The sequence below is a fragment of the Pyxicephalus adspersus genome, chromosome 2 (genome assembly GCF_032062135.1).
Source record: "Pyxicephalus adspersus chromosome 2, UCB_Pads_2.0, whole genome shotgun sequence".
NCBI lineage: Eukaryota > Metazoa > Chordata > Amphibia > Anura > Pyxicephalidae > Pyxicephalus > Pyxicephalus adspersus.
Window position 1 is genome coordinate 111,592,206 of NC_092859.1, and position 22,292 is coordinate 111,614,497.

Genomic DNA, 22,292 nt, shown 5'->3' on the forward strand with positions numbered 1-22,292 from the left:
TGGGAAATTCTACTGTACAAATGTCATATATACTGAATGAGAACAGGTACATCTCTCAGAGATGTGAGACGGAGAGGGAGGGGGAAACTGTGTCCTGTACCATCCATCTATACAGAACAGAAACAGTTATTGCAGGTAACACAGATAAAATACAGCACAAGGCTAGAAATAATATGCCTTGACCATTTGCAGAATAGGAGTATCCATAAATGTATATTGTACCAGTACAGAAGGCTCATTTCAGTTCATAATTGGTGCATAGAAGTGCAAGTATCGCCATCTTTGCTTTGTATCCAGGTAATTCTCAAATAAGATTTAAGATGTTACTAAATGTGTTAAAACCGCAGCATGGGAATATATCTTTTCAATGTGTAAATCTATTGCCCAGCACCGGAAATCTTATATCCATTACCAGATAACCTAATCTGTTACATACTGGGCTGCAGAAAGAGAATGTCTTAAGCTGCATACACACGTGCAATTATTGTCGTTGGAAAGGATCTTTCACGATCCTTTCCAAGGACTAAGGACTGCACAATGCATGAACGAGTGCTGTACATACAGCACTGATCTGCTCTATGGAGAGGGGGAGAACGACAGAGCGGCACCCTGCTGCACGCTTTCCCCCTTCCCTTGCATTGGGAGCGTTCGTCGTCCATCGATCGTTGACCTGCTAGGGCGGTCGCTCAGATGATGGACTACGGGCTGTACACATGCCAGATTCTCGTCTGATATCGCCCTGAGCAGCTTGATCTGCAGGTTTTTAGACAAGCTAACGTCAATGCCATCATCAGTAGGTATGACTGTTTGATCAATAGATAGTTTTAAAAATATGGGCTTTTTCTTGCAAAGTCTTGCAAGCTCTTGCTATCATTGTTAGCTCATTTAGATTGTGAAATTGCCTCTTAGAAAAGAAATTTCTTTGCAGTTTATGATTTTTTTATTTTAAAGGTTGAGAAAGAGGTAACCTTTTTTTTTTTTTTACTTACGTTTAAATAGTTGGCTCAAAGGATACATCAATAAAAGAGAGCAAAGCCTTGTAGGAGAAAAAGCTTTTACTCAAGGAATATTGAGCTCTAATCATGACTGAGAGCTTGGCCATCACCTGACTTCCTGCCAGCTTTCTATTTCTTTCCTTTAAATTGCTCTCAGAGGATACAAGATCAGGTTGGTTCAATATCAGAGACTTTTGTTGGAACATACCAACAAAGCGCTACATTTCAAGCAAATTAAATAATGTTTAGAAGAAGTTAGATCAGAATGTGCACTCACAAGCCGTGAGGTTGAGAATTACATTTAAATTGAAATGGTATGTGGGTAGATGGCGGAGCATAGAGCTAATGTACAGATTCATTAGGTATTGGAGCTATCCAGAGAATGTCCATTCACATAAACTTGGTTTACTTGTGGGTTTCCTGTGACTTTTGTGACCACAATATTAATATGATACTTGGTGCTGAAATGAGTGTTTTGTATTATGTGGGAGCCATCAAGCAAGCTGAAAGAGGAAAAATACCATTTGCTGCCATATGGTTTCTTTTTACAATACGTATAAATAATATTTCTGTATTTTTAATTCATGTGTATAAATGTTCTGTACAATTCTTAAGGTCGTTTACAGAATGGCGATGAACACTGTAAAGATTCCTAAACCCTATATGAACTATGCCATATACACCATTCTTCTGTGGTTGTAAGGTCTTTGAACATTCAGCAGTTAAATTTTTATTAAGCTTTTTAACATCATTTAGAGAATATATTATAATGCCTTTTCTTAACTGTTGTAGAAAGGAATGTAAACAGGCCCTGGTATAATTACAATAAGAGAAAGCAGGATGCTTCAGTGCTAGACATAAATGGTTTGCTACAGAGAATACCAAGCACTGCACTGCAAAGGGATGAAGAATTAAAAGCAAATAATGCAAACTCAATTGCAAGATAATTCAAGACTTATATTAATCTTAGGAGGTACAATTAGATTAATAAATTCAGTGGTATTAAAAAGGATGTTTATAATATTTTTAAACCAAATGCAGGTAAAAATTTTAACTACATTATTCCAAAATCATTGCAGCATTCTTCATGTTCTAAGCAATGTTTACCTTCTTTAACAAAGCTGTATTTAAACTTTTAGTGAGTCTAGTTAAAATTTAGTATGAACATAAAATAATAAGTATAAAATAAGCCTATAGTATGTTCATCTGATTATCATTTTTCCATTATTGTGCTACAATTCTACCTTATTTCAAATCTGTTCTCCTGTGATATCACATTTCATTTAAACAGTGTAACTATATCCTGTACAGGTAAAACAGAGCTGCATGGTCCAGTTAGATGTGTGACAATTTTATAATTGTTGCATTTAGAGACCCAATTATCTTCTCAGTTTGGTGGGCATAATTGTTTTCGATGCCAAGCTGAGCATTTATTCACTGATCTGCAAAAACTAATACAAAAAAGTTATGGAAATTTTCAAATCAAAGTTGGGAGATGGTGCAGCTTCACTTTGTATATATATGAAGTATGTACAAAGAATTTAAAATTGGGGATAGGGATATAATGACCATGCATAAACTCCAAACACATTTCTAAATACATAGCCTAACTACATATATTTATTGCTGTACCTGACCAAAATATTTAAATTATTTCCAGATTGATCAATACAACTTGCAATATCAATTTTCCATTCCTGTCCTCATGGATTCTTTCACTTAATATAGTTAGCAAGAATGTAAAAAACAAGAATAAAAAGAAATGATGAAATTGTAGTGGGACCATTCTAGTTGTATATCTGTGGTCTTGTGGGATATATTTCAAGGATATATCAGTAGGCTGCTGGTGACCAAGGCTAAATTTATGTAACCTAAGTGAAAGTGATACATTCATTAGTATTTACAGTTTATATTTATATTATTTCTTTATATAAATATATATGTAAAAAAAAGAAATGTCGTCATGACTCAGGGCAATGTGATCAAGTTTAAGTATTAGTGAAAGGTCCATAAGGTCCAAAGGTTGAAGTGCCAACAAAGTACACATCCATTCAGAACTGTTGATCACACGATTTGCAGGGAAGTCTGATACAAACTGCTTTCACTGAGGTCTGAATAAAAGAGCAGTTTTACCCACATTTACTGCTACATGAATTCCTAGTCATTGCAACAATCAAGAGGGCTACAGGTGGAGAGAGAACATCTCTTGTAAATTATAATTGATATTTGCATTTGTAATTCTAATATGGTTATGTGATGATTTCTTTTTTTAACATTTTAATCTTTATAAATATATTTACATGTTATATTTCCTATGCAGGAATGTCCTCAGCTTCTACAAACTGAAAAAATACTGATTCCAGTTGATGTTGTCAAACCCATTACATTAAAGGCAAAAAATTTACCCCAGCCCCAATCAGGCCAAAAAGGTTATGAGTGCATCCTTAATATCCAGGGCAATGAGCAGAGAGTACCAGCACTAAGGTTCAATAGCTCCAGTGTTCAGTGTCAAAACACCTCTGTAAGTACACATTGCTAAAACATTAAAAATTGTATTGTTTTGTTTGTAATTTTAGTTTCTGTTACTGGGTTTTGACATTTTTAGCAGCTGTTAATACTTTATATAGCTATATGTATCTCCTTTAAAATGTGTTTGTTCCTCTGTGCTTACACACGTTTTCCATGGGTTCCACAAAACATGTGACTCTTTTTCTGTAACACAATGTCAAAATCTACTCAACTTCCAATGTCTTCATTCAGTACTGCTGAATGGTTAATACTCCTTTACTAGCCAGTGCTCTCATCCCCCTGTTTACAATATGTTGTATTAATACCTATACAGAAAGCCTTTTAATCTGTAGGTTGAAGTGGTATTCTGATGACTCTGAAAGGTCCTTGATGTGACCTTGTGTCTGAGAGCTTTTTACAACTTGTAAAAGCTTTGCAGAATACTTGGCCTCAACAGTCCAGTTCTAATATAATAAGCAATGTCCTTGCCTATACTCCAACACACTCCAACTCTTCATATTGTCAAAATTATCATTTTGATTATTGTTTATATTATCTTAATAGAATTAATAGGTCATGTAAACAAATGTGCGTGTTTTGTAACAGATAATGCTTTATAGTCACTTCTAGATCATTGGTTACTATGATAATATATAACTTCATGCACACTTAAAATGACAGAATTGTTAGTTGGAAAACATCTTCAAATGCCTGCAATCCCATATCTGCTTTATACACTCATTTATGTCATTTGAGTTCTGTTGAGTTTACAAGTCAGATCTGCTATACCTGGTGGTTAGATTAAAGAGGTAAGTTAATATAGAAAATTATTACTGTCATGACATTCTGGTATTTGAAGCTTTTTGGTAAAATATCATTATCCTTCTAGATATCAGTTTTATTTACTGTTTTATACTAGGCTGTTAGGTATTTACCTAGCTTACATGTTTATTTGCAAGTAGGTGCTTATTGGATTATAAAGAAAAAAAGTTGCTATTGTGAATGAGAAGTTGGGGGTTAATGATTTCAAAAGTTAAATACAAATTGCATACTTTTTATAGTAATGCCCTCCAGACAGATTGGAAAATGTGATAAGCTTTTGCTTTCATTACAAATGAACATAAAGTTCTTTTATAATTAATATATCACTTACACATTTTAATTAATGAGTCTATAAAGTTACTAAAGATTATAATACTTGTTTTTTCTTCATTAGAAAAATTGGTAAATTTTGTGTAAGTTCTGTGTTGACACATAAATAGATAGGTGTGTGTTAGAATTTTGTCAATTACTGAACTTTTCTTGTTCACCTACGCTACAAGGTGGATTGATGTAAATACGCTAGAAAGATAAACGTACAGAAAGTGACAAGGCTAATGCAATTTTGGCAAGATCAACAGGTATTCTCTGTACTTGCCAAAAATATTCTTAGCCTGAAAAATGAAAACTAATCCAGAATCCACAACTAAGGAATGGTAAGCTGACATTGTTGTTTTTGGATTTAGATACCATTTATTAGTTATAAGCTCTTGTATGTGATGCCTAGAGAATAAGACAACCATGTATACAAAAAGTATTCACTTAGTCAAGTTAAAAAGCTCTATTTAGCACAAACTATTCCAACAAAAGACTTGTTAAGCCAGGATTCTGCAAGTTTTTATATAAAAAAAAAAATGTGAATATAACGATCATCAGATCTCTCATTGACCTTTATTTAATTTTCTGTTCTGATTTCAAATGTCAGCTGAAGGCTATTTTCTCCTCTGTGTAATCACTTCTTCTTTGTGCTACACAAGGCAAAGTGCAAAATAATTGTATAAGAAGTAAATGTGTAATTAGATGTAGCACAAGAAATGTGGAGAGATCATGGTATGCTGGTAGAGACACAGAAAATCAATCTTCTTTCACTTGTATTTGAGTTTGGTTTGTTTGTTTGACTTCAAACAGTGAACAAACAACAAAAACAGAAATGAACAAAGATTGTTATGCATCAAAAAGACCTAACCTTAAATAATTTATGTAACTAGCATAACTGTTTGAGGTTGATTATGGCACTCATTCATAGGATAAATTGGGACAACACATTACCGTCAAGTCTTTTAAATCTATGAAGGTTCTTATTCAATTAATTGGAAACCAACTAATCTAACTGCATGTTTTTGGAATGTGGGAAGAAACGGGAGTACCTGGAGAAAACCCATGCAAACCTGCAAACTCCATGCAGATAGTGTCCTAGCTGAGATTCAAACCTGGGACCTAGCGTTGCAAAGGTCAGAGTGCTAACCTCTGAGCTACCATGCTGCCCATGATTCCCACAAGACGCTTCTTTTTTCACTGCTAGATGTTTAGCCTTTCACAAACTTTACAATGATTGAATTTCATGTGTATTAAATATAAAGATTTTTCTATTAATTAGTCAGATAAAGACTCTTAGCTATTAGCTTTTTCATTACAGACAAACTTTAACCACTCTTGGAATGCCAATTATTTTATTAACATTAATTCTATCAACATTTAAGTGCCTAATGGTCAAACAGATATAATATTGAACTGTAAAAACTGGTTTAATATCTTGGTACTGAGGTGCTTAAATAGGAATTGCAGGATTTGCAGCATAACTGCAGTAATAAGGGTCTAATGATAACCCCGAGCTTCTATAACAAACACTTGTCAAGGCCCTGAATAATGACCTAAGGACTTGGTCTGTTCTAATATAGAGAAAAACTGAAGCTGCTCTTAACATTTTGAGCTGATTCAATTTTAATCCCTTTCAGCCAAGATTTAGTACATTATGTTACAGAGATATGATAGCGGAACATACGGCCTGGAGGAATAAATATCTTGCCCTTTATCTCCCAGTAGTACATATTTAGATCCTTAGGTAGATTTTACATTTGGATTCCACCCAAATTCAACCTGTGTGCTGTTTTCTCTATACTGAATTCTCTCCTGGAGGTTCTGCCTGAACATCTTGAACAGCTGTACCTCCTGAAAAGTGCCTTTCGTTACATGAATAATTTGCTAATATAAAGAGGCAGCTGGCGGCAGATTCCCTGTGTTAGCCTCAGTGAGCATTAAAGACAAGAATTCAGATTGTGAACAGGTTACGTATGGCTCCCTTCTAAACCAACTAAGCAGTGACTGAAATAGATATTACTAGATATAACAATATTTTTTTATTTAATTTAATGTGCACATTTTCGTATTCCACAGCTACTGAACTATATGGGTTATATCACATTATGGGTTTTGTCACATAGGTGACTCATATAAACAATTTTCCACTAGCTTCTGGGGAATCTCTGTCTCGTTGGTCCCAACACTGCAGTATCTCTCTACTGATGGACACTGAATGTTAGTGGTCACACTGGCAAGAGAGTGAACCTATAGAGACTGCAGTGATGTCTTCCTTAGTGCTCATGATTACCCATGTGACATGGCCCTAATAGTTTAAGACATTAGTCCATCAAGTTCAACCCCTAGGGAAATAAACATACTACAAACCAACATATTCCAGATAAAACTATATATACACAATTGATCCAGAGGAGGGCAGAAAACCCTTATAGGCATGGTTCAATTTCCTCCAAACAAAATACTTCTGGATCCTCTAAGGCATGTGGATGTTCCCTGGAAGGCTCTGGTGTCAGTCATGAAAACTTTATTATCATACAGGAATCTATAAAACGCGCTAAAAGTACTTCCTGAGGGAGCCTATTCCACATATTTACAGACTTTACAGTGAAGAATCCCTTTCCTATGTGGGGAATAAACTCGTTGTCCTCCAGACGCAAAGTGTGCCCCCTTTTCAGTTGCAATGACCATAAAGTGAATAATTGAGAAGGATTTCTCTATATGGACCATTTATATATTTATATATGGTGATCATATCCCCCCTCTATGCATCTTCTAAAGGAAGAATAGATTCAGTACAGCTAACCTATCAACTTCCTGATTGTTAATATTTTATATTGCACTAAATACAAAAACTACTAGCCCCAAAATAGTTACTTCTGGGTAGCCAATTAATAACTAGGAATCTTTAAGTAGTTGTTTGGCTGATGTGTCTATGTTTTACTAACAGTAGGTTGACCTAAGTTGGTTACTGACTTTAATCAGAAATAAGTATTTCAGTTACAAGGAAAATTTATTTTTTATTAGTTGTTCTAAGTACCCTTTCAGCTTTGCATTTTATGTTCCTTGCTTGTAATTAGGTTCACATATAGTGGACAAAAGCTTTTTGGGTTTCACACATTATTTAGTCCGGTTTTACTACTAAGAAATTGGACAGAAATAGTTACTTGCTGTGCTACATTTACTTTTCATTCCAAGTTCCAAAAGCGAAGATGTTTTGTGTCATGCCTACAATAATCTCCCTTATGTGCAGTTCTGGAGCATCCTTTTGACATTTTACAAAAGAGCTTTAAATAGCCACTGTGTGTCTATTGGGTTGAAATGTTCACTTTCTTCAGGGCAGATATGGCTTCATGGCTTTGCAATGACTGAACTAAACAACACAGCAGCAGATAATGGCAGCCCTCCGGCAAGACTGGTGTGCGTTCTCCTTGTCATTAGATGAACATGAGTTTCTCTTGTTCCCATGTAGGCCAGTAATTGTATTAGGTATAATTTATTTTTAAAGGCTTTCAAACTAAAGCCAATATTTTCCACATTTATCTACCAGGCAAGTATTATGCCCTAAAACAAAAATGCAGGCAGTGAGAAAAACAAATTTATTAAAATATTCCTCTAGATATTATTCTCATCTTTTATGCTATGGGTTTAGCATGTTATCTTTAAAATAGCAGCCAGAGAGTGCTTTGAAACATAAACACACCAATTCTCAGGTTATGCCAAGTCTAAACTCATGTCAAGCTCTTCTAATATTTGCCCTGTATGATTCATAATATCTAAAGCAACATATTAATATTATAAAAGTAAGGCTAGGTTCTGATCTGCCCAAGATCAAGCAATCCTTAGCGACTTCTGGGGGCTGACACCATGCCAGCCGCTCAATCACCAGCAAGACAACACTGGTTCCTAAAGAACATAGGGCCTGATTTATTAAAGCTCTGCAAGGCTGGAGAGGATACAATTTCATCAGTGAAGCTGGGTAATGTATTGATTTCATAAAAGTCATTTGCTATTTGTTAACAAATAATTTCAATTCTGGACTAAATCCATTTCAGGTTTGCTGGATCACCCAGATTCACTGATGAAAGTGTATCCCCTCCAGCCTTGGAGAGCTTTAATAAATCCCTAGTGTTATTTACTGTGGCAACAATGGAAGAAGAATATATATATATATATATATATATATATATATCAGCAATGTCACTTGTGCAAATCAACAGTGTTGCAATATGACGTTATATGAAGTCAAATCTATTGTGTGAGAATTCCACAAATCTGATTTATTGTATTGAATATTTATTATGTTCCTTGTCATTTTCAAAATAAAAATTTACTCTATTGTTATGTGCGCATAAATTGCACATTTGTGCACAAAATATCCTCTAACCATGTCCAAGTTTTCACCTTATAAATCAGCACTCCTAAAAACCATCAATCTTCTAAGGAAAAAAAGCAGACTTTTTAAAAACTTCTCAGTACTAAATAGTCTTGTCTTTTCTCCTAAGTATAACTACGAAGGGATGGAGATTGACAGCCTCCCAGTGGAACTGACTGTGGTTTGGAACGGGAGTTTCAGCATTGACAATCCAGCTTTGAACAAAGGTAAAGTGGAACTTCGGCTTGGGCTACACAACAGTTTCCATGGCAACATTACTTATCTATTGCAAAGGCTCAAAGGCCTAACCTTTTCAGTACTCATTTTGTATAACTCTCATTGGAATGGAATCATTTCATAGTCACACATTTCCATATCATTTTATTTCTGTGACTTCATAGTTACACTGTCAAATAGGCTATAAAAGGCATGTCTGTCAACCTATAACAAACACTTGCAGTTTTACCTCAAGAAATAGATAAATTGCCCCCTGAGCAATTGTGTTCAGTTTTGAGTCAAATGGGTGTAAAAGTCGTACACATAAGAATTTAAGATGTACATGCTATCTTTTAGTATCCCATTGCTATCAGAAAGGCGTCCAGTCTCTTTTATAATTATGCTGCTGATGATGCAGTAGGGCATTCTGAAACATCTTTACTTTGTACATTCCTTGCTACAAACGGTCTGATTTATTAAAGTTCTTCATGACTGGAGAAGATTGACCATCATGGAGGAACCTGGGCGATCTGCAACTTATGATTTTTTGGACATCCTTCCAGTTTTTTCCATGACAGTCTATCTTTACCAGTCTTGGAGAGCTATACAAAATCAGACCTTTTTAGTCATTTCATGCATTTTTATATTAACCCTGTATATATTTATGCAGGTTACCTCTAATATCTCTTTTGCAAACTGAACTATTGTTGGTTAACTCCTTGTATAAAAGTGAAATCCTGGAGTTTAGAGTTCACTTGAGATTACAGAGAAATATATTTTAATTATTTTATAGAATAGACCCATTGTGATAAAATATTCCATAGTGCACAGCATGCAAAGAGCCCATACTGTTATAAAAGGAATCATGTTCACATGATCACTACTTTACAGTCCTACTTTCTACTTGGCATGTCATTTACAGTTCATCTGTACAAGTGCGGTGCCAAGAGACCAAGCTGTGGCCTGTGCTTAAAGGCTGATCCGGATTTCGAATGTGGTTGGTGTGTCGGAGAAGGCAAATGTACACTCAAGCAGCATTGCTTACATTCAGAAAACCCTTGGCTTGAGCTATCAGGATCCCATGCAAAGTGTGCAAATCCGAGAATAACACAGGTGAGAATAAAAGAGCATCTTCCTATATAGTATTATAAATATCAATACATTATAATCTTACAGTAACACACTATTACATGTAATGCTAATACTCTTTTGGGAACATAGAACAAAGACCCATATATTGATGAAGAATATTTTAATACAATTAAAGTTTAATCTACAGTATCATGTACTTATTGCACCCGATCAAGATCTGGCTTGCACTTAATGTTCTTAAAAATCCAATAATGGTTTTGGTCCGGAGAAGACACAATGCAGATCTTTTCAAGACTTTGAAAAATGGTAGTGAATCTTTTTTTTCTCCTATGCACATTTAAATTCCTTTCTAATATGCTGCCCTAATGGGAGTTTTCTATTAGTACTGCGGATTTCAGACTGCATTGTCTGCATTAGTCCATGGAAAGTAAGCAACGATGGCTAAAGATACTTTAGCAGGCATGATAGTTAAGCATTATGCAGCCATAAATAGTGCTGTAATTATATTAAAGATACCACATCCTATTTAATGTACAGCGCTGTGCTGGTGCTATATAAATACTGTTTATTATTATTGTTAATATTATTAGTAATAACTTCAGCTTTCTGTATTGACTGATCACAGGATATTTACATGCTGGTGTTTACAAATGTTCAGCATTCCATTAGAATATCAGTTGTTGGAACTGTGCACATATGCAGCTAACAGGAATTAAGAAAATGTATATGTGATTTTCATTAGACTGTCTCCAAAAGAAATACTGGGAACACAGCAGAACAATAGAAGAGGGAAATATAATCTGCTAAGGTTCTTTACTGTTGGCTGTGTTTATACTGGCACTCTGAAAATTAGAGGACTATAAAATTGTTCTGATGCAAAACAGTTCTTGAGGATGACAAGGAAAGCTGCAGTATTATGCCGCTGTTAGCAGAGGGTGTAAAGTCTGACAGCTTGTTATGATCCAGTGTATTTATTCCCATTTAAAAGCACCTCTGTAGACTTTGCTGGTTGACGCCTACTCTGGATATTTCCTACACTGTTGTGTCTGAACTGTAATTCACTTCTCAATTAAAGTGCTGGCTTGTACATTTTAGTTGCATTTTTTTTCCATTTCCAGTAATAATTGTAATTTATTTGTATATAGCCTTGTCTTTATATAGTAAGCGGTAGCCATGTGCAATGAAATACTACACAGCTTGGAAGAAAATGTCTTTGCTCAAGACAAAAGAAAATGACACTGATTTGCATTGCAGAGACGCAGTAATTTCAGTCTGGTTTTAAAATTCACTGTTTACAGCTTTGGGTTAAAGCCTTGCTGTGCTCTATTTTGAAGTTGTAGTTTTTGCATGTTTAGTTTATAATACAATACACAACATCCTTCCAAATGAGCTTTATTTTTTTTTTTGTTTTGTTTTTTACATAAAAGCACCTGGCTTTTAGTGCTAAAAGCCTATATTTACCAAATATTTGCCTCAATCATTCCACCCTGATACATATATCTAAACAATAAAAACAATAGAAAATGGCGGTGAAGGGGCGTTGTGCTATGACATAGTCTGGTGCACTTTCCTAAACTGGGATGCTGTAGTTGCTTTATTACCTTTGCTTTTAATTTCTGTGCTTGAGCTGGCCATAGCAATCATTTACATTCATTTACCTTAAATGTCTAACCCATGTACTCAGGAACTTGTTTGCAAGTGCAATTTTTGCTGTTTTATAACAAATTAGATGACTGCATTAAGCAGATAACCTGTGTTTGGTTTTGTTTGGATTTTAAAATGCATTTGCATTGATACTGCTTTAATCTTTAGTAATTTTTAGAACAATATAATAGCTGGCGATAATCTGGCAGATTAGTACTTGAGCACTTTCCAATTTATTTTCAATTTGATACTTATATCTACTCAACACACATTTCCTATTTTTCCATTTTGGATGTTGCGACACAACCAACACTGGACCATATAGCTTACGCACACTTCTGTTTGTACAGTGTGATAACAGCCTGATTTATTTGCTCATTAACTTGAACCTGCAATGGATCAGTCACCTTCATACACCGATCAGTAGATATAGCATGCACTCTTTTCCTTTGCTTGGCCAACTTCTATGCAGAAAAAATACTTCACTAATGGTACTTTAAGTGCCTTTATTAATAATCAGTCAACATTATGTATTGTGTGTTTCATAAAGAATACACCAATGAGCCCGATATGAAACCACTTTTCAGCACTGAGTCCAAGGATCTGTATATTGTTAAGGATAAAGCTAATTTCTCTGTGCAGGGAGTTTTTCAAAAATATGTTGCTGCTAAACTTTCACTAAAAATTAGAAAACGAGTACCAATTAACTTCCATATTAGCACTGATTTGATATAATAGGATTCCATTAATTATATTCCACATAATGTCTGGCAAATGTATGAAAAATTGCCCACAACAGGATGAAATAGGGATATTTAGTGTGTTATATGAAATGTTTAATGTTACTAAATCCTATTTAGATTAATGAGGTATGAATCAAATTAGTTTATTGAATAATATATAATATTGGATAACCCTTCTCTTCCCTCATTAATTATTAAACTCTAACTTACATGCCATATTATCAGCAAGCCAGAGACATTAGCATGGAAATGTCTCTTAATTAAACAGTACTTTCAGAGGAGACTTTTAAGGAGTGATTGCACAGTACTCAATTTGAACTTGGGTTATTACACTTTTTAAACTTTTGTCTCTAAGATAGTGATATTAGGAGGGCGATTACCAAGTGTTAGGCTTGCTGCAAACATTCAGATGTAGAAATAGAATTTTTATATCAGCACAGGCTCAAAGTACAGTAGGGTTAAATTGATCAGTCATTGATCTTAAAAAGAGACACAAAATAAGTAAATAGGAATTAAGCCAGAACTTATTCTTTGTATGCTTGTTCTCAGTGAAAGAAATACATCAGAAGCAGCATGAGAGCCAAAAAATTGGTATCTTTAGACTACACAATGGCAGTCTCCATACTTCCTACGTTCAGGTTTCCTTTATTAATCATTAAAGTCTATCTAAATCTAAACATAAAAGAATTGTGGGAACAGAGAGGAAAGACTAATCGTTAAATGAAGGTAGTGATTGCTGAGAACAATTACTAAGTAAAAGCACATGGTAAAAGAGCATAGAATAGCCAAAAATATCTTCTTTTATGACCTTCACCTAACCTTTTTTGGTGGTTACAATTCAAAGAAATTGCAGCTACAAGCATCAGATGCAGAAAAAAAAGTGTAAGGATAATGACACCAGGGGTTGACTATATTTACATAGCTAAATATTCAACACACAGTACTATGTTTGCTTATCATTCTCAAATGCTTTTATTTGAAGCTGTAATATTTGTTAGTTTGTAGCATAGGATAGTTAAACTTAAAAGAACATTTGGAGATAATAAGGAGAAAGTTCACTAGAAAAAGAAACTAGGTCTGTTAACATAAATACCAGTAAGAAGCTTTACATCCCAAAACTTCACAGAGAAATGTAATTTAGGTTCCTTAATGCTTTACTTCAGTGCAAATGATATATTTCGGTTAAGTGTTTTCTTCTTGCACTAATTAAAACATAACAAGGGAAGCAATCCATCAAAGTGTAGTGTATTCAATAGCATCCTATAAAGGTTGGAAATGCTTGCAGAGAAGTTGTAGGGCTCAAAGCTCAATAAGAGCTTATCACAAGTCCCTGTGGCAGCAGACTTCCACCATGGAGCTAATTATGTATTCACTGCTTAGACCTACAAGAGTTTTTGTTTGGCTTTAGGCAACTGGGAATAATGATGTTACAAAATCTACATCTTCTCCACAACCTCTTTTAGCCCCTAATCATGTGGTGGGAAATTGTCATGCTGTCATTTGTGTTTGACAGATTTTATAATTATTTTTTTAAGCTGATCATTTTATACCTGAATAAAATATAAGATCAGCTTTTTCAAAATGTTATAGCTTTGCAAAATTTGGGAAATAAAGTAACATAAAATTGCAGAAAGAACATTTGGTTGGGCTTGCGAGTGGTTCGATATAGGAGTTTAGAAATATGTGAGGTTCCAGTGTTGACTTCTACAATGTCCAGAGTTGTCATCCTTGATTCTTTTTCTCTGACCTGAAGTAAGAAGTGTTTAGGGCTTCCTTCACACTGTAGAACAATGCATGGCATGCTGCCTGAGCTGCTGTCTGTTGTAATATTATGCCTTCATTCTTTAAAAAATATAGGTCAGTGCACAGAATTTAACAGATACGTGTGTAGTAGTGTGTTGTAGTTTGCCCCTTTAAAACAAGATGTCAGATATTATTATGTATAGTGCAAAAATGTTATAATAACCCTGCCTAGAACACTTGCACAAATATTTTTTTCCTAATTACCTTCTGTGGAGTCCTGAAGACATCAAGAATTACATTCTCAATGGCATCTGGACTGGTTATCCATATCAACATACTATGGTTCTTCTTGTCCATGTATAAAGCTTGCTTTACTAAACCACATTTTGCTTTACTTTATTTTCAGATCATTCCAGTAACTGGTCCTCGTGAAGGAGGAACAAAAGTAACCATTCGAGGAGAAAATTTAGGCCTTGAATTTTGGGAAATAGAAAATGATGTCAAAGTGGCAGAAGTCAAGTGTACTCCTTTGATTGAGGAATATATTCCTGCAGAACAGTGAGTTCTTTTTTCTAATATACTACGGTGTCTTCCATGATGAATGTCATCCATAAAAACAGCAGGAACTTATGAATGTATTTTGAATGAATATTGATAACTTTCATTTCTCCTAATAGCTTGTTTTCTTGTCTTCTGAATAGTTTTTTTTTGTTTTGTGTGTTCGTGTGTATCAAAGAACAAGGAGAGAATCCAAGTTTATATTACCTATATTGCGCCCTAAAAGCAAGATTACAGATTCAGTTTTGTGTGCTTTTTCTAGTTAGCAAGAAAAAAAATTGATAGCACAGCTAATTGAAAACCTAATTGCTATGTACTTGAGCTAAAGAAAAATAACTAAGAGGTTATGTCTTTCTCTTTGTCTTTGATGGCAGTGTTTAAATCAGCCATCAGCATGAAGGAGGTCAAACATTCCATAAGGGTCTACCCACACTAAGACTGTATTTTACAGTGTGGGTATCTGAATTCTTTAACCCTACCTAGCACTATCTGCAAGTGCAATCCTAATCCTAGCAGCCACTCTCATTCATTCAGGGTTAAATCTCTACCCCAAGCATTAGCATTAGAGAGTAAGGTTCCAATTACAGGTAATTCTACCTATGTTTAAAGATTGTGGACACCTGCACTGCAGTGTAAGATGCAGAACTCAAAAAGTTATCATGGCAATCCTGCTAAACATTCTGTTTTTTGTCCTTCTAAGTGGTGAACAAGAACACTCCTCATTTCTATTCCAACTAACTTTTTAGCCAGCTATATTGTTTACTCAGCAACTGGAACACACAGAGGATTTTCATGCCAAAATATGCCAATATATTTATGAATTCATGAATAGCTCATAATTTTGCAGAAAACCATTATAAAATTCAAAAAAAGTAAAAAAAAAAAAAGTTGCATTATATTCTTTTCTGGTATTTCTTATATGACACTGTTAGTTAAAAATAACCTATGTCCAAATTAATGTTTGATTTAATTTTTTTCTTCCAAGACATGCAGCACCGGAACTAGCTGCATAAATAGTTTTGCTTTTTGTACTTAATGGCACATACATTAACATTACAGATCTTGTAGTTAAGAGTAAAATACATTATATAACTGCCGTGTTCCTGTATGTATTTCATTTATTTACAAATACAAAATGAGATTTATGCAGCAATTTCTAATGATCAGCATATTCATGTCTAGAGAATAGAAATGAGTTGTGTAGTGACAACTGAATGCCACTGAATGCGCAACTAAATATCTTCAATATCCAAAACTTATTTTTGTATTTGTATGTGTAATTGCAGCAAATAACTAAATAGATTGCCAATACAGTATCCAGGAGCACAGCTTTCTATTCAAGCCGGGTACAGGTAGAATAAAAGCCTAAAGGAGTGTGGCCAGGCTATGGATATATTTACATATTCTTAACAAGCACTAACTATAAACTTTAAAAAAAAAAGTAACTGACCACTTTGTTTTCTTACTTTTAGAATTGTGTGTGAAATAGGAGATGCCAAACCAAGCCAGCACGCTGGATTTGTGGATGTCTGTGTAGGAGATTGCAGACCTCGTTTCATGGCTAGATCTTCCCTGCTCTACTACTTTGTTGTAAGTTACTGTTCTTTTCTTCCTGCTTTTCATCTATTTTTTTTTTTTTGCTGTAACCGGAAAGAATTTGAACAGTAAAAGGATTCAGTATTAAATACCTAGCCTGCTAATGTTGATTATCTTTTGAGATTGTTGGTTGCCTGGCTGGCTCATTTACTGAGCCTGGTACCAAGAACAACATATATCTGGTGACGTCATGGTGAAGTAAGTGTAACTGATTTGCATGTTTGTTCCAGCTCAACAAATTCAGAGACCATTCGCTTAGTAAATCTATTATTACCTTTGAAAGGTGAACGTTCATGGAGCTTAGTAAATTAGGTATAAATTAAGCTTGACATGAATATGGCTTCACTTTATTAAACTAAGTAGTGTATATTCCTTTAGTTCATCAACACCAATCATCATGGCAATTACCACTTCCATATTCAGAAGATTTAAATAATGGCAGTCTGCATAACTTTCTTGTACCAGTTACCTTTAAAATGTTTGTAATTTTAGTATGCATTTACATTCTCTGGTAGTAAGCTACCAGCATGAAATTAATTAATCATTCATGAAAGAAAAACAATACAATAAAGATATAGTTAGAGGGTTTATTAGACAACAAGCTGCTTTTTAAAATGACAGTGTGGTGTTGATAAGAAATATTTCAATTCCAAATTCATAATCTTACAGAAGCTAACGGCTGCACTTGCCTCAGCGTTCTTTCCCATAATCCCGGTTTTTTTTGGAAACATAACTTTTGGAATAATTTATTACCCAGCATTCATAACCCTGGGACAAAGTCTAATCATTCACTGAAAGTATTATAAACTATATATATAATTTTACTGCATCAAATCCTACAGTAAGTGTACAAGGTGTTGAGACTGATATATGCAGGCATTAAACATACTGGGGGGTTTTTAAGTCTTTTTCAAACTCAAGTCTTCTTCTTAGAGAATCACTTTGAGAAAAGCACTGAATGGAAGACTGATTTTTTTAATGCAACTTTATAGTTCATCACATCTATTGTTGCAACAACTTAATCCGGAAGTGTTTTTAAGTGTTCATTAACACTAAATTGCATTGGAATGCCTGTGGGAAAAACATGCGAGATCTGCACAAGCATCTAATGAGTTTGTAATGATGGAACATTTCAAGTGAAGTGTTACTGAAAATTGACTGCATTGCACACTTTCCTTAATTATTTCATCTGAAAAGGGCACATTAGGAAAGAGAGTTTATCTCTCAGAGAATTTCCTTTTGCCTCTTCATTTTGATGGGTAAAGTAACTTGATTTGAGTAATTTGTTTCCTCATGAATAGCACTAAGCATGAGCTGGATTGGCACCCAGTTTGTCTGCTGAGCTCAGCAATGTTTTTGTGCCTTATCAACTAGTATTGAAAGAATCTGGTTAACTCTAGCAGTGCTTAAACTTACCATTGCAACTATTAAAAAACATTCAAGGTACACAAAAATGCTATATTATTATCTGTAATAATAACTATATTAACTAAATATCTTAAATAGCAAAGTAAATGCATGGGATAAACTGCATACAACAGTAGGTTCACCAGATCAGTAAATCTGAGTTTGATTTAAACTTCTGATAATGGCTGAACTTTTTACCCCTTGAGAAGCCATATGATATTCTTTACATACCTTCATTGTTTAAAAGGTAAAGTATAGGGCAAATGGTCATTGGTAGTAGTAAGGCAATGCTCCCTCTAGGCTTGTCCATTTCCATAAAACAAAAGCACTGTTGAGGTTTCCTATAGACTACTGTACACATTACTGTCCTAAGGAGTGATACTCCCATCCGCCAAGTGCTTTGGTCATGTTCCCTTTTTTTGTCCTTCATATAAAAAGAATGAGGCTATGTGCTATATGATTGGCCAGGAGGAGAGGAAGGAAAGTATCATTTGACTAACTTTCAGTTGCCTAGCTCTTATTAATGTATATGCCCATTTTCATTGACAAGCCTTCCGAATTGTAGACCATATCTTGGTACAAAGGAGACACAGCAAATGTGTGCAATTACTTATCTGTATTACGAGCAGAACTGTACATGTCCCCTCACTTTCTTGTGGGTTGGAGATCAAGTTTAGATTGGCAGTGCGTTTTTGAAAACACACAAGTGGCAGAATACCTTGGGATAATATTTTTCTAAATTTCTATTCTATTTCTCACCAAGGTATCTTTCTGTTTGCTTGAATAACACAATCAAACATGATATCTCCTTTCCGATCAAACTGAAAATAGAAAATAAAACATTTATAACTATAGCTTTGAATAATTGATGTTTTCTTGTATCACTTAACTTTTGGGTGATAACTTTTCAACCCTTGTAATTCTCATGTCTCTCACTGTCGTATTCTGATTTTCTGACATTTTTTTTCTTTATGTAACATTTTGTATATGATATTTCAACTTAATCTCATATGGCCAACTTGGTAAAGTAAAGTGAATGAAGCCACAACAATTCAGAAATAAAGCAAATTACAACCATGTGCATAACAAGCTTATTACTATATTATCCAATTAAAGTCTAGATCTTCTATAGCATGTATGGAATTTAAACTATATCTTAATCCCTGAAATATTTTGGTGAAAGTGTGTGAATGTGTGCATATGTTTAATCCTTATACTTTTTAAAAGAGTATGTAATGCTTATTTTAGTTGGTGAATTTCACTCACTTTAAAAGGCTTAGGAGGGGCCTTTGTTCATTTTAAACAAGTTTTGAGTTCCTTTACAAGACCATTGAAATGCACAAACTGCTTGATGCAGATCGAATGCAGGTTAGAAAGATATCAACTGCAGGTCAAATGCATCTGCCAGTGAATTCTGAATGATCTTAGAAGCATTTTTAACTAATTTCACACTGAAGTATCAAGCCGAAAGCCAAATGTTCACACAGGGGGCATGATGTATTAAAGCTCGCCAAGCCTGGTAAAGATAGACTATCATGGGAGGACCTGGGTGATCCAACAAACTGGAAATAGAGTTCTTAAAAATCATTTGCTAATAATTGACAAATGTTCTCAATCCGTACCAGGTTTGCTGGAAACCTCAGTTTCTCGCAATATAGTCTATCTTCACAAATCATAAAAGAATAATATTTTAGACTTTTAAAAATGGATATTCTTACACTTTCACTAAAAACATGACTGACTAGATGCTCAGTAGTCCGTACCAAACATGCTCTTTGAACACAAGGAAAAGGTTTTTTTTCACTTTACATTCAGGTGGAATTTTAACTTGTCCAATCTATCATTTTTAGCATATTGGCAATAGATTGCATGCCGTGATCTTACTCAGGCAATCATTTGGTACAAGTTGTAAACTAAACCTAGATCATCCTGATTAGGGGTTATTTACCACATCCTGGGACATGTATGTGCTGTATCTAAGAGACGAACCCTGAACACTGAAATCTAATTACACAGAAATGTATTCTAGGTCTAACTGATTGAAATAGGTGGCTTAACATCTTGTCCTTCTTAGTAATAATGATATGTATTAATTAGGTACCACAGTAACCTTGGCATGCTGTCAGTATATTTCACCTTTCTCCCAGTGAACCTGTGACGTATACAGTGGTAGTTGTTTTAAAGTAATTAGATCAATGATTTTAACCATTTTTCTTCCACAGTGTGTAAATCCAAGAATAACAAGGTATATGAACAATTTCTTAAGAAATCATTGTATTTCCAAGCTTTTATGAAAACATTTAACTCATTATAAATCTTCCTAAAAATAAACTGTTATACTTATCTGTTCTTAAAATAATTTTACCTAGCCAAAACGTAACTTTATTTTTTATTTATTTTAAGGATGATCAGTGTTTATTAAAAGATCCACTGCTTAATTTTATAAACCCCAGCTTTAAATAAATTGTTTTAAAGTTCTAAGTGCCTTCTTTATAGCACCGAATCTGTAAAGGTTAGCCTCAGTTTAGGTGGCTCACCCCATTCATTACCTTGCATTTTTAGCTAATTTAAAGCTTTAGATGGAGTTATTTATAAACAAAGTCAATATTAGTCGAGATTGCTTTATATTGTGTTATAACTATTACCATTGCCAGATTTACAGTAGGTTTGATGATCTGTGTTAGTAAACATTTGGACATATAGGTGCTGATTTGGTAAGATTGTTGTTTAGTTATCAAAGTGAATAACTCCAAACGGATAATAAACTTGGCTTAAAGAATGATTTCTGCCATTCAATCATTTCCCCCAAAAATGTATATATTGTTTTGTTCATTGCATGTTGGTATTCCTTACAAAGTGAATTTTCACCACATTAACCGAGGCTAGAACACATAGCCTAATTACCCATAGTAAATCAACCTCATTGTATACCATTAGGTAGTGGGTATTTGTCTAAAGGCAACTAATGCTTTGATGCTATATTTAAAGTAAAATTAGGTCCAGTAAAACAAGAAAATGTCATTTAATCCTAGCAGAGGGATTTAGATGTAGGCACTTACCTTTGTGGTAGAAATCCTGCCTCAGTTACTATATTACATATTTAAATGTTACTGATTAGTTAGCATGTACCATCCCGGTACTAAGGATCCATATTGGCAGGCCTTCCTGTCAAATGATATGGTTTTTATTTAAACAAATGCAGATATGTTTAAATGAAAAACGCAGCAGTTGACATTAAAAAAAGCTATGTTTCACCTGTATTGCCTGCAGTTTTAATACACCTCTGCAGGACATGCTGCACTCCAGCCAACACAACACCATTCAAAGCATGTCAGCTTTTGAAGTGCAATGCATGCTGGTCAAAGTCTATGACTTTTCCACCTGTGTTTGATGAGCATTCAAATCGCACATAAACACCGGAGGACAAATCACATATGAAATGTTCTTTTATACATAACTTTAAAACTGAAAATACGTACTTCTCCATACTAGTTTACATCGGTTATTAGAACCTATGCATGTTCATAGGTCCCTACAAACTGATGCATCAAATGTAAGCCTGGACACATTTTTGATTATTCATTAAAAGCCATATGTTGTGGTCCGCAATAAAGACAGCTGTGGCAAAAGTGCTCATAAATGAATTGTAACTACAGAAAAAGATGAGTTTTTTTATACTTGCACATGTATAGGTGTTTTATATCCTCCAAAAATAATTCCAGGTATAAATATTGATTATTTATTGTATGTCTAGAAATAAATGCATAAATGTTATTAAGGCATGGTTGATGAGAGCATGACATAATGTATATGTGTATATGCTATATGACTATGAGTTGTATATTTATATAGGCTGTAAAATAATTGTTTTATTGTTGAAGAACTCTTAATTGGCCCATTATGACTGCAATTAAAATTACATTTTCCAGACCCAAATTTCGAAAGTCACCCAGAGTCAAGCAATAGCAGACAGAGCTTTTATATAGCCACTGACTCCATTGTTTGTGAATATGCTGTCACTTATGCATAACTCATCACTTGAATGCAGATGTTCTCTTCTCCTCCGGTCCTTAGGAGTTTTTCCATTAAAATGCTAATCTAAGTATACACTCTAGATTTTCATTTCTGAAATAGCCATTTTTTTATGCTTTATTTCTGTATCATTGGTATCTCCTGTATCAGACTGTAATCATATGTTATCATATTCTAAATATGAAAAAATGAATCCCCCTACACCAGGGGTCAGCAACCTTTACTATCAAAAGAGCCATTTTGCCTCCT

At 34.4% G+C, this 22,292-nt stretch overlaps 1 protein-coding gene across 2 annotated transcripts in view; it reads left to right on the top strand.

Annotated features, from left to right (window-relative positions):
* The window catches only part of PLXNA4 (plexin A4), a 431,579-nt gene that overhangs the window by 331,977 nt on the left and 77,310 nt on the right, over positions 1 to 22,292 (top strand). For both annotated transcript variants that reach the window (XM_072401850.1, XM_072401849.1), the window contains exons 10-14: positions 3,316 to 3,516; positions 9,143 to 9,239; positions 10,151 to 10,341; positions 14,857 to 15,008; positions 16,481 to 16,598. In XM_072401850.1, the coding sequence (XP_072257951.1) occupies positions 3,316 to 3,516; positions 9,143 to 9,239; positions 10,151 to 10,341; positions 14,857 to 15,008; positions 16,481 to 16,598 (759 nt within the window). The remainder of the gene's footprint in view (positions 1 to 3,315; positions 3,517 to 9,142; positions 9,240 to 10,150; positions 10,342 to 14,856; positions 15,009 to 16,480; positions 16,599 to 22,292) is intronic.